Source organism: Pristis pectinata, chromosome 4 (assembly GCF_009764475.1).
Source record: "Pristis pectinata isolate sPriPec2 chromosome 4, sPriPec2.1.pri, whole genome shotgun sequence".
NCBI lineage: Eukaryota > Metazoa > Chordata > Chondrichthyes > Rhinopristiformes > Pristidae > Pristis > Pristis pectinata.
In genome coordinates, this window is record NC_067408.1 from 22682367 (window position 1) to 22695857 (window position 13491).

The 13491-nt window shown below is 43.1% G+C and overlaps 1 protein-coding gene across 1 annotated transcript in view; it reads left to right on the top strand.

Annotated features, from left to right (window-relative positions):
* Positions 1–12647: 12647 nt before the first annotated feature.
* The window catches only part of LOC127569175 (solute carrier family 22 member 5-like), a 46495-nt gene continuing 45651 nt past the window's right edge, over positions 12648–13491 (top strand). The window contains exon 1 of the mRNA XM_052013565.1: positions 12648–13037. Coding sequence (XP_051869525.1) covers positions 12651–13037 — 387 coding nt within the window. The 5' untranslated portion in view covers positions 12648–12650. The remainder of the gene's footprint in view (positions 13038–13491) is intronic.

Consider the following 13491-nt stretch of genomic DNA (forward strand, 5'->3'; position numbering starts at 1 on the left):
CAGATTCCCCATTTTTGTATCCTAGGTGCTGCTATAGTGGATAATACTGATTTGGGACCCAATATCACTTGTAGTACCATTTGATCTGTACTTATGCAAAAGGATCTGCTTAATAAAAACTGATGGAATTTCTTGATTCTAAATATCATTCCAAGTTCTTTCTTCTTGATTTTTGCATAATTATCCTCAATCTTTGTGAGAGTATGAGAAGAAGAAGCCATGGGTATCTCTTGTTCAACATCTAACATTGCTACACCATAATATACCAACTTCAACTCCCATGTATTGGTATTGGTTTATTGGTATTGGTTTATTATTGTCACTTGTACCGAGGTACAGTGAAAAACTTGTCTTGCAAACTGATCTTACAGGTCAATTCATTACACAGTGCAGTTACTTCAAGTTAGTACAGAGTGCATTGAAGTAGTACAGGTAAAAAAAACAGTACAGAGTAAAGTGTTACAGCCATAGTGAAAGTGCAGTGCAAAAAGGTGCAAGGTCACAACAAGGTAGATCATGAGGTCATAGGTCATAGTCCATCTCATTGTATAAGGGAACTGTTCAATAATCTTATCACAGTGGGGTAGAAGCTGTCCTTAAGTCTGGTGGTACGTGCCCTCAGGCTCCTGTATCTTCTACCCAATGGAAGAGTAGAGAAGAGAGAATGTCCCAGGTGGGTGGGGTCTTTGATTATGCTGGCTGCTACACCAAGACAGCGAGAAGTAAAGACAGAGTCCAAGGAGGGGAGACTGGTGTCCGTGATGCGCTGGGCTGTGTCCACAACTCTCTGCAGCTTCTTGCGGTCTTGGGCAGGGCAGTTGCCATACCAAGCCATGATACATCCTGATAGGATGCTTTCTATGGTACATCGGTAAAAGTTGGTGAGAGTCAAAGGGGACAAACCAAATTTCTTTAGCCTCCTGAGGAATTAGAGGCGCTGGTGAGCTTTCTTGGCCATGGAATCCACGTGGTTTGTCCAGGACAGGTTGTTGGTGATGTTCACTCCCAGGAACTTGATGCTGTCAACCCTCTCGACCTCAGCACCATTGATGTAGACAGGTGTATGTACACTGCCTCCTTTCCTGAAGTCAATGTCCAGCTCTTTAGTTTTGTTGACATTGAGGGAAAGGTTGTTGTCATGACACCATTCCACTAAGCTCTCTATCTTCTTCCTGTACTCCAATTCATCACTGTTTGAGATACGGCCTACAACGGTAGTATCATCTGCAAACTTGTAGATGGAGTTAGAGCAGAATCTGGCCACACAGTCATGAGTGTATAGGGAGTAGAGTAGAGGGCTGAGGATGCAGCCTTGAGGTGCACCAGTGTTGAGAATAATTGTGCCGGAGGAATTGCTGCCTATCCTCACTGATTGCGGTCTGTTTGTTAGAAAGTCAAGGATCAAGTTACAGAGGGAGGTGTTGAGTTCTCGGTCTCGGAGTTTGGTGACAAGCTTGCTTGGTATTATTGTATTGAAGGCAGAGCTGTTGTCAATAAACAATTGTCTAACATAAGTGTCCTTACTGTCCAGATGCTCCACAGCTGAGTGAAGGGCCAGGGAGATGGCATCCGCTGTAGACCTGTTTCGGCGATAGGTGAATTGCATTGGGTCCAGGTTGTCTATTAGGCTAGACTTGATGCATGCCATGACCAACCTCTCAAAGCACTTCATGATGGTGGATGTCAGAGCCACTGGTCGGTAGTTATTGAGGCATATTACCTTGCTTTTCTTTGGTACCGGGATGATAGTGGTCTTCTTAAAACAGGACGGAACCTGAGATTGAAGCAAGGAGAGGTTGAATATGTCTGTAAATACTTCTGCCAGCTGATCAGCACAAGATCTGAGCACGCGGCCCGGTACATGATCTGGGCCAGGTGCTTTCCTCGTGTTCAATCTTCGGAAGACTGATCTTGCGTCCTCCACTGTGATCACAGGTTCAGCTGCGTTGGTGTCTGTGAGAGTGGATGGTGATAATTCACTTCCTTTTAGTTTAAAACGTGCATAGAATGCGTTAAGTTCATAAGGAAGGGATGCGCTGTTGTTAGCTATGCAGCCTGACTTCGTCTTGTAGCCTGTTATGGCATGTAAGCCCTGCCATAACTGGCAGCTGGTCAGGGACTCTATTTTGAGTTGGTATTGCCTCTTGGCATCCCTTATAGCTTTACGAAGGTCATACCTCGCTTTCTTGTACAGATCAGGATTACCAGATTTGTGTGCAATGGTCCTCTCCTTTAGTAGGGAGTGGATCTCCCAGTTCATCCATGGCTTCCTGTTTCGGAACACCTGTATTGTCCTCTTTGGTACACAGTCCTTCATACACTTGCTGATAAAGTCTGTGATGGTGGTGGCATACTCATCAAGGCTGGTAGCTGAGTCTTTGAACTTGGTCCAGTCCATTGTCTCAAAGCAGTCACGTAGAAGCTCATCTGCTTCATCAGACCAGCATTGCACGACTCTCCGTACCGGATCCTCCCGTTTCAGCTTCTGTTTGTATTCAGGGAGAAGGAGCACAGCTTGGTGGTCTGATTTCCCAAAGTGAGGATGAGGGGTGGCTCGGAAGGCATCTTTGATGGTTGTATAGCAGTGGTCAAGTGTGTTGGCGCCCCTGGTGGAGCAGGAGATGTGCTGATAGTATTTTGGTAACACACTCCTGAGGTTGGCCTGATTGAAGTCCCCCGCGATGATGAAGAGGGCCTCAGGGTATCCTGTCTCAAGATTGTTGACCACGGAGTATAGCTCATTGAATGCAGGCTTCATGTCCGTCTGTAGCATATCATAAAGAACCTGGATACCTCGACTTGCTGAGCTTCTCTTGCATTCATCATAGGCACTATGTTACTCGTTGCTCCTTATCTGTTTCTCCAGTGCTTATATGTCCTTTCTGTTGTATGTGGTCCAACTAGGGTTCTGTACAAGTTTAACATAAACACACTGCTTTTCAATTTTAATCTGCTAGAGGAATTTTGCAATTCTTATGGAAAATTTCTTAATGCTCCTTTCCACTGCAACAGGCACTAAATTTAAAATGTTAACTTGATATACCATCTGATCATGTACAGCAATACAAAGCAATGCACAAAACAATCCCTGACCATGAGTCATGGCTGCACTGTTTCATATAAAAGTTTACTAATCCTTCAGGAGCTTCCAGAAAACTGATGAAAAAAATATTCTTTCCAGTGAAGTGAATTGCATAAACCATTAAATTACATGAATTCAGCTTCTTCACTTCAAGTGCAGCAGATTGGAACAGAGCCCAAATCCATCTATAACTTTTCATAAATCTATCCCATATTGGAGGGTCAAAATTGTTGGAAAGGCTGGAATTGCTCCTGTAGAAATGTTTAAGCACCACCTTCCCCAATCAAATGAATTCAGGTGTAGCCAGATACAGGGCCAACTTGATCTTTAAGTTCACTGATGACGTCACTGTTATAGGCCGGAACAACAACAAAGACGAGAGGGAGTACAGGAAAGACACTGTGAACCACACAAACCTTGTGTCTTGGTGTCAGAACAGCAAACTAGCTCTTAACAGCAGCAAGAGAAAAAAGAGAAAGGACTGGTTATTGAATTAAAGAAGGGGGGTGGGGGGGGGTGTTGGCGGGGTGAGGGAGATGAGTACAGCCTTGTCCTCATCAACAGAGTTGCTGTAGGGATGGCCAACAGCTTCAGGCTCCTAGGCATCCATATCACCAGCAACCTATCCTGGTTCCTCCATACTGATGCAATCATCAAGAAGGCACTGTACTTTCTTAGGCATCTGAGAAGATTCGACTTGTCCACAAGGATTCCCTAGAACTTCTACAAATGTGCTATAGAAAGTAGCCTGATTGGTTGCATTTCAGCCAGCTATGGCAACTGTTCTGGTCTGGGCTGTCAGAGCCTACAGAGTGGCAAACACTGCCCAGTCCATCACAGGCTCATCACATCCTTCTATCCAATCCGCCTTCACAATGCATTGCATCAGCAAGGCTAACTATTGTCAAGTGTGCCTACCACCCTGGCCATTCCCTTTTCTCTCTTCAATCTTCGAGAAGAAGATACAGGAGTTTGAAAGTCTGGACAACCAGCCACAAGAGCATCTTCTTCCTGACTGCTATCAGATTTCTGAACCAATCACTTCTTTCAGATCCCCTTCCCAGTGCTGCTGCCATGGTCTCGGACCCTTAATTCTACCTCTTCCGTTATGTCACTTTAGCATTTCTTTTTGTACTACCTCAGTTTGCATTGCTATACTTGGCACCATTCCATTGTTTTTGCACTCACTGCTGCATTTATTATTTGTAGTTATTATTACCATGTCCGCAATTTACACCATGAGCTTCAAGTGGTGTATATGACAATAAAATAATCTGAATCTGAACTCCATACAGGATGTAGCTACTTTTTATGTATTAGCATATATGTTCCTGCCTTTTGTTACAGTCTTCATAAGAGCATGGAAGATGTCAACCACCCTGTAGGCCTGACATATATTTGTACGTAGGCATTGCAACCTTCATATTGCAACAGATTATCAATGCTGAATTCATTCTAACCAAAATAAATCTCTGAAACTGCATTCACACCTTTCTTTGCAACTGGTAATTTCAGATAATTATTGAGATTTTCCTGTCCAGAGCTGCCTTCTATGATTCATTAACCCCTGTTCAACCCTTCTTCAAATGGATCTACACCTTTGTAATCTAATCTCTCCTGCCTTCCAGCCTTTCACTGAATTTCCTTTGAGTTGTGCTCCAGCCTCTCTCTTTTCACTGCATTATATAAAGCCTTGGTAGGATCACACCTGGAGTATTGTGCTGTTACGGACTCAGTGAAAGTCCGTTTAAGATAGAGAGTGTGTGTGTTTGTGTGTGTGGGGCGTGCTTACGGCAATAGAAGACAAAGGACGTAATGACGTGGTTGAAGAATGCAGAAGAAGAAGGAGAGAGAGAGAGAGAAGGGAGAGAGACACCAGCCTGCTTGTTTTCTCTATCGATGGATGAGAAACAATAACTGTGTTTGCCATAGAAATCCATGTATGGAAGTTGGAAGTAATCCGGTGGAGTTCACTTTGTTGCTGACCTGTAGAAGGAAACAGGTATTTGTGTGTGGACGACCACGGTTCGGATGCTTTTCGGGGTGAGGAAGTCACTACCGAGTAAACACTGAAGTGTCGTTTGGGTTCCATCGTGGAACATTTGGATTTCGTACTTACTCTCTCTATGTTTCTCTACGTCTACGTCTTATCTTCAGACAACGGTGGTTGTTGAAGAAGCCCTTGCTCATGTTTCACCTTATGGCTTGCGGAACTGAACTTTAAGAACCATTCCGGAACTGGGAGTTTTGGACTTTGTCACACACACACACGAAGAGTTTAGTTTTGGGGTTAACGTTCGAGGTTTAACATTTTTGAATTCTAACATACTAACATTTTTACTTTTATTTTACGTATTATCATAAGTAGTAATTAATAAAATAGTTTTTAACACTGAATCATGCTCAGTGTGTTTCTTTTGTTGCTGGTTCGTGATAGTGCACAGTTTTTATCTCCCTACCAAAAAAATTACATATTTACTATATGGTGTGTCCAGTGACCCAGTTTCTGAGATGGCAGGTCTTTCATGTGATTGGCACTTTTTAGAGTTTAGAAAAATGAAAACAGAGACACAAGATACTGTAATCTGGAGCAAAAAACAAACTGCTGGTTGACCAGCTGAGTTCCTCCAGAAGTTAGTTAGAAAAAGGAAAGATTTCTTCATTGAAATCTACAAAGTTATTAGAGAGCACAATATGGGAGCTACCAGGAGATGATAACCTTCGTTGACAAGTCTAAAACTAAGGGTCACAGTCTCAAAATATGAGGCAGGCCATTTAGGACTGAAATGTGAAGAATGCCTTCTTCCAAAGGGTACTGAAGCTTTGTAATCTCCAATCTGGAGGGCTGTAAAGGTTCAGCCATTGATATTCAAAACTGAGACTGAAGGATTTTTTGAATATTAGAGGAATCAAGGGATATGGAGATAGGGCTGGAAAGTAGTACTGAGGTAGATCAGCCATGATCTTGTTGAATGCTGGAGTAGGATCAAGGGACCAAATAGCCTACTCCTGCTCTTATTTCTTATATTCTTATAACTTGCTTTATCTCTAATTTTTCTGAATTCTGATGTAGTTACTGTGATGTAGTTATTGATCTGAGAGATTATATTTGTTTCTCTCTCCACAGATGCAGTCTGACATCCTGAGTATTTCCAACACTTTCCATTTAATTTCTATCCATTCTGCTCCCTTGGACATTCATATTTGCACTTTCTATCCTTAATAGCATTTCTTCACAGCAGTTGTTTTGTCATCTTCAGATGTTTTATTATCTGACCTCTTAACAAAGGTTTTATATGTTTTGCCATTGAGTTTAAACAATATGGTTTATCTCCATTTTTGAAGATCTGCTGTTTCTCAGTTATCTGACAATTTCTTTCTGCGGAATTGTTATACGTGGATATTAGAGCCAGTATTGCCTCCTTCAATTTTCCCTGAATTCTAAGAGTATCTTGATCCTGGCTTTGAACTAAACTTACCACATTGACTTTGCCATTATCTTTAATGATTTTATCTTCTCTCCTTCATGATTCTATTTCTATCTTAATTGTCCTTTTATAATAAAAACAGAAGATGTGAAGATTCAGAAACAGAGTTAATATTTCAGGTCATTGATTCATCATCAGAAGGGTTCCTTCCTATGTCTCAATGCTAACTGCGACTGATGACTTTCTCTTTGGTCTCCTATTCTTGCTATTCTATTCTTCCTACCGAATGGATAATTTCACAGTTCTACATGTAATATTCCAGCTGCCATTTTTTCCCAGAGCACTTTCTGAGCCAAGCATCTGACTCTCTGGACATCTGATCCTGTGCCAACTTGCACAGAATCAGGTAGTAACTCAGAGATTATGGCCTTTGTGGTTCTGTTTGTCATTCTTCTGTTGCAGAACCTCTAACTTGGTTGACATTTCAGGATGATAGTCGGTTCACAATAAGCCATTACAGGTAAATTTCAGAGGACGAAGCCTTGTGTTATAACAAAGCTGGACTGCTCATTCTTTCAAGTGGGACAGTCTGGGCATAACCATTTTTTTCATCTTACCACCATACGCTCCTGTGCTGTAGTCTCCCAGCCTTTCACTACCAGTTTTTATCTTCTAAGATAAGATAAGATAAGATAAGATAAGATAAGATAAGATAAGATAAGATAAGACATCTTTATTAATCACATGTACATCGAAATACACAGTGAAATGCATCTTTTGCATAGAGTGTCTGGGGGCAGCTGGCAAGTGTCGCATGTGGGCATGCTATGTTGGCTTCCAGTGCCAACATAGCATGCCCACAACTTCCTAACCCGAACGTCTTTAGACTGTGGGAGGAAACCGGAGCACCCGGAGGAAACCCGCACAGTCATGGGGAGAACATACAAACTCCTTACAGACGGTGGCAGGAATTGAACCCGGGTTGCTGGTGCTGTAATAGCATTACGCTAACCACTACACTACTGGTGTAGAACATAGAACAGCACAATATGGACCCTAATATAAACACCTACTCCGTGATCAATCTGACCCTTCCTTCTGCACAGCCGTTGAACCCTCCATTTTTCTTACATCCATGTGCCTATCTATTAAAGGAGTCTTAGATAGACTTAAAAATTTTCCTATTTTATCAGCCTCCACCTCCACACCCAGCAGTGCGTTCCAGGCACCGACCACTCTCTGTGTAAAAAACCTACCACTGACATCTCTCCTAAACTTTCCTCCTCTGACCTTAAACCGATGTCCTCTGGTATTAGCTATTGCTGCCCTGGGGAAAAGGTGCTGGCTGTCCTCTCTATGCTGCTCATAATCTTATACACCTTTATCAAGTCACCTTTCATTCTGTGTCGCTCCAAAGAGAAAAGCCCTAGCCCACTCAACCATTTCTCATAAGACATGTTCTCTAATCCAGGCAGCATCCTGGTAAATCTCATCTGCACCCTCTCTAAAGTGTCCACATCCTTCCTATAATGAGGCAACCAGAACTAAACACAGTACTCTAAGTGTGGTCTAACCAAAGTTCTATAGAACTGCAACATTACCTCGTGGCTCTTGAAATCAATCCCCCGACTAATGAAGGCCAGCACACCATACACCTTCTTAACCACCCTATCAACATGTGCACCAACTTTCAAGGATCTATGGACTTGGAACCCAAGATCCCTCTGTTCCTCCACACTGCTAAGAATCCTGCCATTAACCTTGTATTCCACCTTAAAGTTAGTTCTTCCAAAGTGTATCACTTCACACTTTTCGGGATTGAACTCCATCTACCACTTCTCTGCCCAATTCTGCACCCTGTCTATATGCCATTGTAACCAATGACAACCTTCTACACTATCCACAACCCCTCCAACATTTGTGCCATCTGCAAACTTACTAACCCATCCCTCCACTTCCTCATCCAAGTCACTTATAAAAATCACAAAGAGTAGGGGTCCCAGAACAGATCACTATGGAACACCATTAGTCACTGACATCCAGGCAGACTACTTTCCATCTACTACCATCCTCTGCCTTCTGTGGCAAGCCAATTCCGAATCCACAGAGCCAAGTCTCCATGGATCCCATGCCTCATGACTTTCTGGATGAGCCTACCATGGGGAACCTTGTCAAACACCTTGTCAAACGCCTTGTCAAAGTCCATATGCACCACATCCACCACTCTACCTTCATCAATTTGTTTTGTCACCTCCTCTAAAAACTCAATTAGGCTCATGAGGCATGACTTGCCCCTCACAAAGCCATGTTAACTATCCCTAATAAGATTATGCTTCTCCAAATGCTCATAAATCCTGTCCCTAAGGATCCTCTTCAATAGCTTACCCACCACTGATGTAAGACTCACAGATCTATAATTCCCAGAATTATCCCTGTTACCTTTCTTGAACAAGTGAACAACATTTACCATCCTCCAATCCCCTGGCACCACTCCCGTGACCAGGGAGGACAAAAATATCATTACCAACACCCCAGAAATCTCCGCCCTCACTTCCTGTGGTAACCTGGGGTATATCCTGTCCAGCCCCGGGGACTTATCTATCGTAATGTTTTTCACAACCACCAACACTACCTCTTTCTTAATCTCAACATGCTCCAGCACATTAGCCTGTTCTATGCTGACCTCACATTCGTCAAAGTCCCTCTCCCTAGTGAACACTTAAGCAAAGTATTCATTAAGGACCTCCCCTACCTCCTCTGCCTCCAGGCACATATTCCCCCTTTATCCCTGGGTGGTCCTACCCTCACTCTAGTCATCCTATTTTTCATGTACATGTGGAATACCTTGTGGTTTTCCTTAATTCTACTTGACAAGGCCTTCTCATGTCCCCTTCTAGCTCTCCTAAGTCCCTTCTTAAGCTCCTTCCTGGCTACCTTATAATTCTCAAGAGTCCTGTCTGGTTTTTGCTTCCTAAACCTTAAATAAGCTTCCTTTTTCCTCTTGACTAAATGTGTCATCTCTCATGTCAACCTTGGTTCCTTTATCTAAGTGTGCCCAAGATCCACAAGCAACACTGTGCAGGCAGACCCATTGTTTCCCTTTCCTTCATAATCTTCATGCTACTTGGTAGAAGAATGCTTTCTGTAGATTTCCCAACATGTGGAAATCAGTACCCTATCTGCCACTTATCCACCCAAATTTTCAACAGATCTATATCCATCTTCATCCCTATCATTAATGAAAGGCTCACTAGCCTATAATTTCCTGGATTATCCCTGTTGTAAAAGTAACTGGATATGTAAGGGTTAATAATGTATGGTTGTTATTGTTTCAACCATGGTGTGACTATAGTTATGTCTGCAAGATGTGCAAGTGTTTAGGGCTTATCTTGTTTTGCTAAAAGTTTGCTGTAAGCAACTGCCCAAGTATGTGCAACTTCGCATGTAGGCATCTTTAGATTAAGTATAAAAGGAGGGACATAAACATGTAAATCTTTGAGTGGGGATAAGTACAGAGCTTGGGTTACACTGTTTACTCTTTCTCTGTATCCCTCACTCCTGCTAGCGACTCCCCCTAGCATTAAACAATAAAGCATTAATTGCATGCTCCTTGGTTCTGTTGTTGTCTACTTTATTACAGCGCGGGTCGACTTTCACACTGTTGACCTTCTTAAACAAAGGAATAACATTGACTATTCTCCAGTCTTCTGGGATCTAACCTGTGGTTAAAGAGGATGCAAAGATCTCTCTCAAGGCCCCAGCAATCTCTTCCCTTGCCTCCTTCAGTATTCTGGGATAGATTCCATGAGACCCTGGGGTCTTATCCACCTCAATGTTTTTCAAGACACACAACACCTACTCCTTCTTAAATACAACATGCCCTAGAATATCAACATATCTCTCTCTGATCTAACCATCATCCATGTCCTTCTCCTTGGTGAGAACCAATCTGAAGCACTCATTGAGGGCTTCCTCAACTTCCTCTTGCTCCATGCATAAATTCCCTCATTTGTCCTTGAGCGGACCTAGCCTCTCCCTAGCGATCCTCTTGCTCCTAATATACATATGTTGTGAGAAAGGTTCTTTTGGTATCTTAAAGATAAAGGTCTGGACACACAGTCTTTGTAATTTAAAAATGGTTTATTAACAAAGACAAACGCGGGACAGAATGAATGGGAACAGATGCACACTCACGCACTCTCAAACATGAGATCATGAATGCGGAGGGAAATCGCGACAGAGGGTGAGGTTATCACACACACACACACACACACACACACACACACACACACACACACACACACACACACACACACACACACACACACACACACACACACACAATAACTGGGTACAAATGATCAAGGAATAAACTATACAATGTTTACACACCCTGATTCTGGACAACCATTGGCTCTTTGGTCTCGGGAGTCCTTAACTAACTGCCCTGAAGTAGTGCACAGCTCACCTCAACATCCTCAGACACAGAAAAAGAGAAAGAAAAACCAAACCTGCAGCACTTTTATGCTGCTGGGGGCCTGGGTAGCCCAGCAAGGACAAAGGTGTTTTAAACAGGCCAATCCGAGTTGTCCAGCAAGACAAAGGTGTTTACCTAATGGGGCGGAGCCGGACCCCTGATTGACAGTGGTATAGCTTCCGACCTGATAGGCAATGCTATCATCCGAACATGGGGGTCAGTAGTGTTGTCACTGTCATCTGACCCCTGGCCTTTCATACTACAACATATAAAGTGCTTTGGGATTCTCATTAATCATACTTGCCAAGGACATTTCATGGTCCCTTTTAGCCATCCTATTTGCTTGTTTAATTCCTTTCCTGCTTTTTTTATATTGCTCAAGGGCCTCCTGAACCTTACATATGCTACCTTTTCCTATTGACTAAACTTACAACATCTCTTGTCACCCATAGTTCCTGAATCTTGTCATTCTTATCTTTCATCCTTGCAGGAACATGCTGGTCCTGAACTCTAACCAACAGACCTTTAAAGGCTCCCATATGCCCAAAACAGTCACTCATGATCAACTTTCCCCAATTCCTGCCTAATTCTTTTGTAATTAGCCTTTTCCCAATTTGGCACTTTCACCCGAGGAGCACTTATTATTATCCATAACTATCATAAAACTGACAGACTTATGATCACTGTTCCCCCACTGAAACTTTGATCACCTGGCCAGGCTCACTTCCCAGTACATGGTCCAGTCCTACCCCTTCCCGAGTAGGACTACTGACATATTGTTTCAAAAAACCTTCCTGAATGCATCGAGCAAATCCTGCCCCATCTGAGCCTCTGGCACTAAGGGGGTCCCAGTCAATATTGGGAATCTATTAAAATCACCCACTTCAATCATCCATTATACTCCTTGTATCAAAATAAATGCATTTCAGACCATCAGTACTGCCATATTCATTCTTGGTGATGTTCATTGGGATATTGGTCTCACAAACACTGACTCTCTCCAGGGTACAGTTCCACACACTGACCCTCACTGGGGAATAGGGTTCACAGACATTGGCTCTCACTGGGGGAGAGGATTCACAGACACTGACTCTCACTGGAGGAGAGGATTCACAGAGAGTAATTCTCTCTGGGGTACAGTTCCACACACTGGCGTTCACTGGGGGAGAGGATTCACAGACACTGACTCTCACTGGAGACAGTTCCGCACACTGACTCTCAATGGGTTACAGGTCCACAGATTTTCACTTTCTGGGATACAGGCCCCACAGACGCCGATTCTCACGACTCCACAATTCCAAATATTAGAATCCCTTTGCCACAGCAGTGCTCGTATCCGAAAACGCGACGTAAAGTCGTGCGTTGTATCGAGTTTGCACTGTAGTGCAAGCTGCGCATAGTGATGGCATTCAATCAAATGGATTCTTGTCAATAAGATTTAAAAAAGATTTGACCTTGGGGGAAAAACTTGTGTTTAAAGTTTTATTGCTTACTAAAAACAACTGTTTCCAGATGTTGGGCTGAATGACGGATGGATTACTAAAGCAGAGGTACCTTATTATCTGTTTTCCGTAAAAATTCTGTTCTGTCACTTCTGATCCGCCCACCATCGGTCAATGCTCCAAATTTCCGGAAGAAAGTCGCCGTGAGCGCTGCCACTAACATGCGGGATTACGATGAAGTTACCGCTTTCCTGGGAGGATGGGGACCCTACCAGAAGTTTATCTTCGTACTTTTGAGTGCCAGCGTCATTCCCAACGGTTTCTCCGGATTAAGCATAATTTTCGTCGGAGATATTCCAGAGCATCACTGCTCAATTCCCGGGAACCTCAACCTCAGCGAAGCGTGGATGAACAGGACGATCCCTCTGGTACAAGGAGCCGAACTCCAGCACAGCAAATGCAGTCGGTACCGGCTGGACGTGATAATGAACCTTTCGGAGACATTCCCCGACCCAGATTTCTTCAACATGTCTCAGATCGAACAGGAACTGTGTCTGGATGGATGGGAGTACAGCAAGGAGCAGTATATCTCCACCATCGTCTCCGAGGTTTGTGCGTGGAACCATCCCGTGTTGATACCGGCAGCAGTTAGCCCAAGAATAGTTCATGCAGACAGTTATGAATAAATTCAGATGTCTCAGTGTACACAAGAGGCAGACGTATTTAAACCCACTCATAACGAATCAAGTTTTTCTAACCAGGAGTCCTTGACCTGAAACGTTGACTCTGTTTGTCTCTCCACAGATGGGCCCGATCTGCTGAGTCTTTCCAGCATTTTCTGTTTTTGGTTTAAATTTCTAGCATCTGTCGTTTTGCTTTTAATTATCATGAAATATCTGTAATTCTTTCTCTTAACTAACTTTGGGCTAGGTATGATCTATATTTGCTTTGTTTCTAGAAACATTAGAAATCCGAATTTAACGCCAGGCTCTTACTTTGTTAATCTCTGCATTCTAGTCCTGCAAGATTTGAGCAAGTTTATTTAATTTTCTGGCTTTGAAC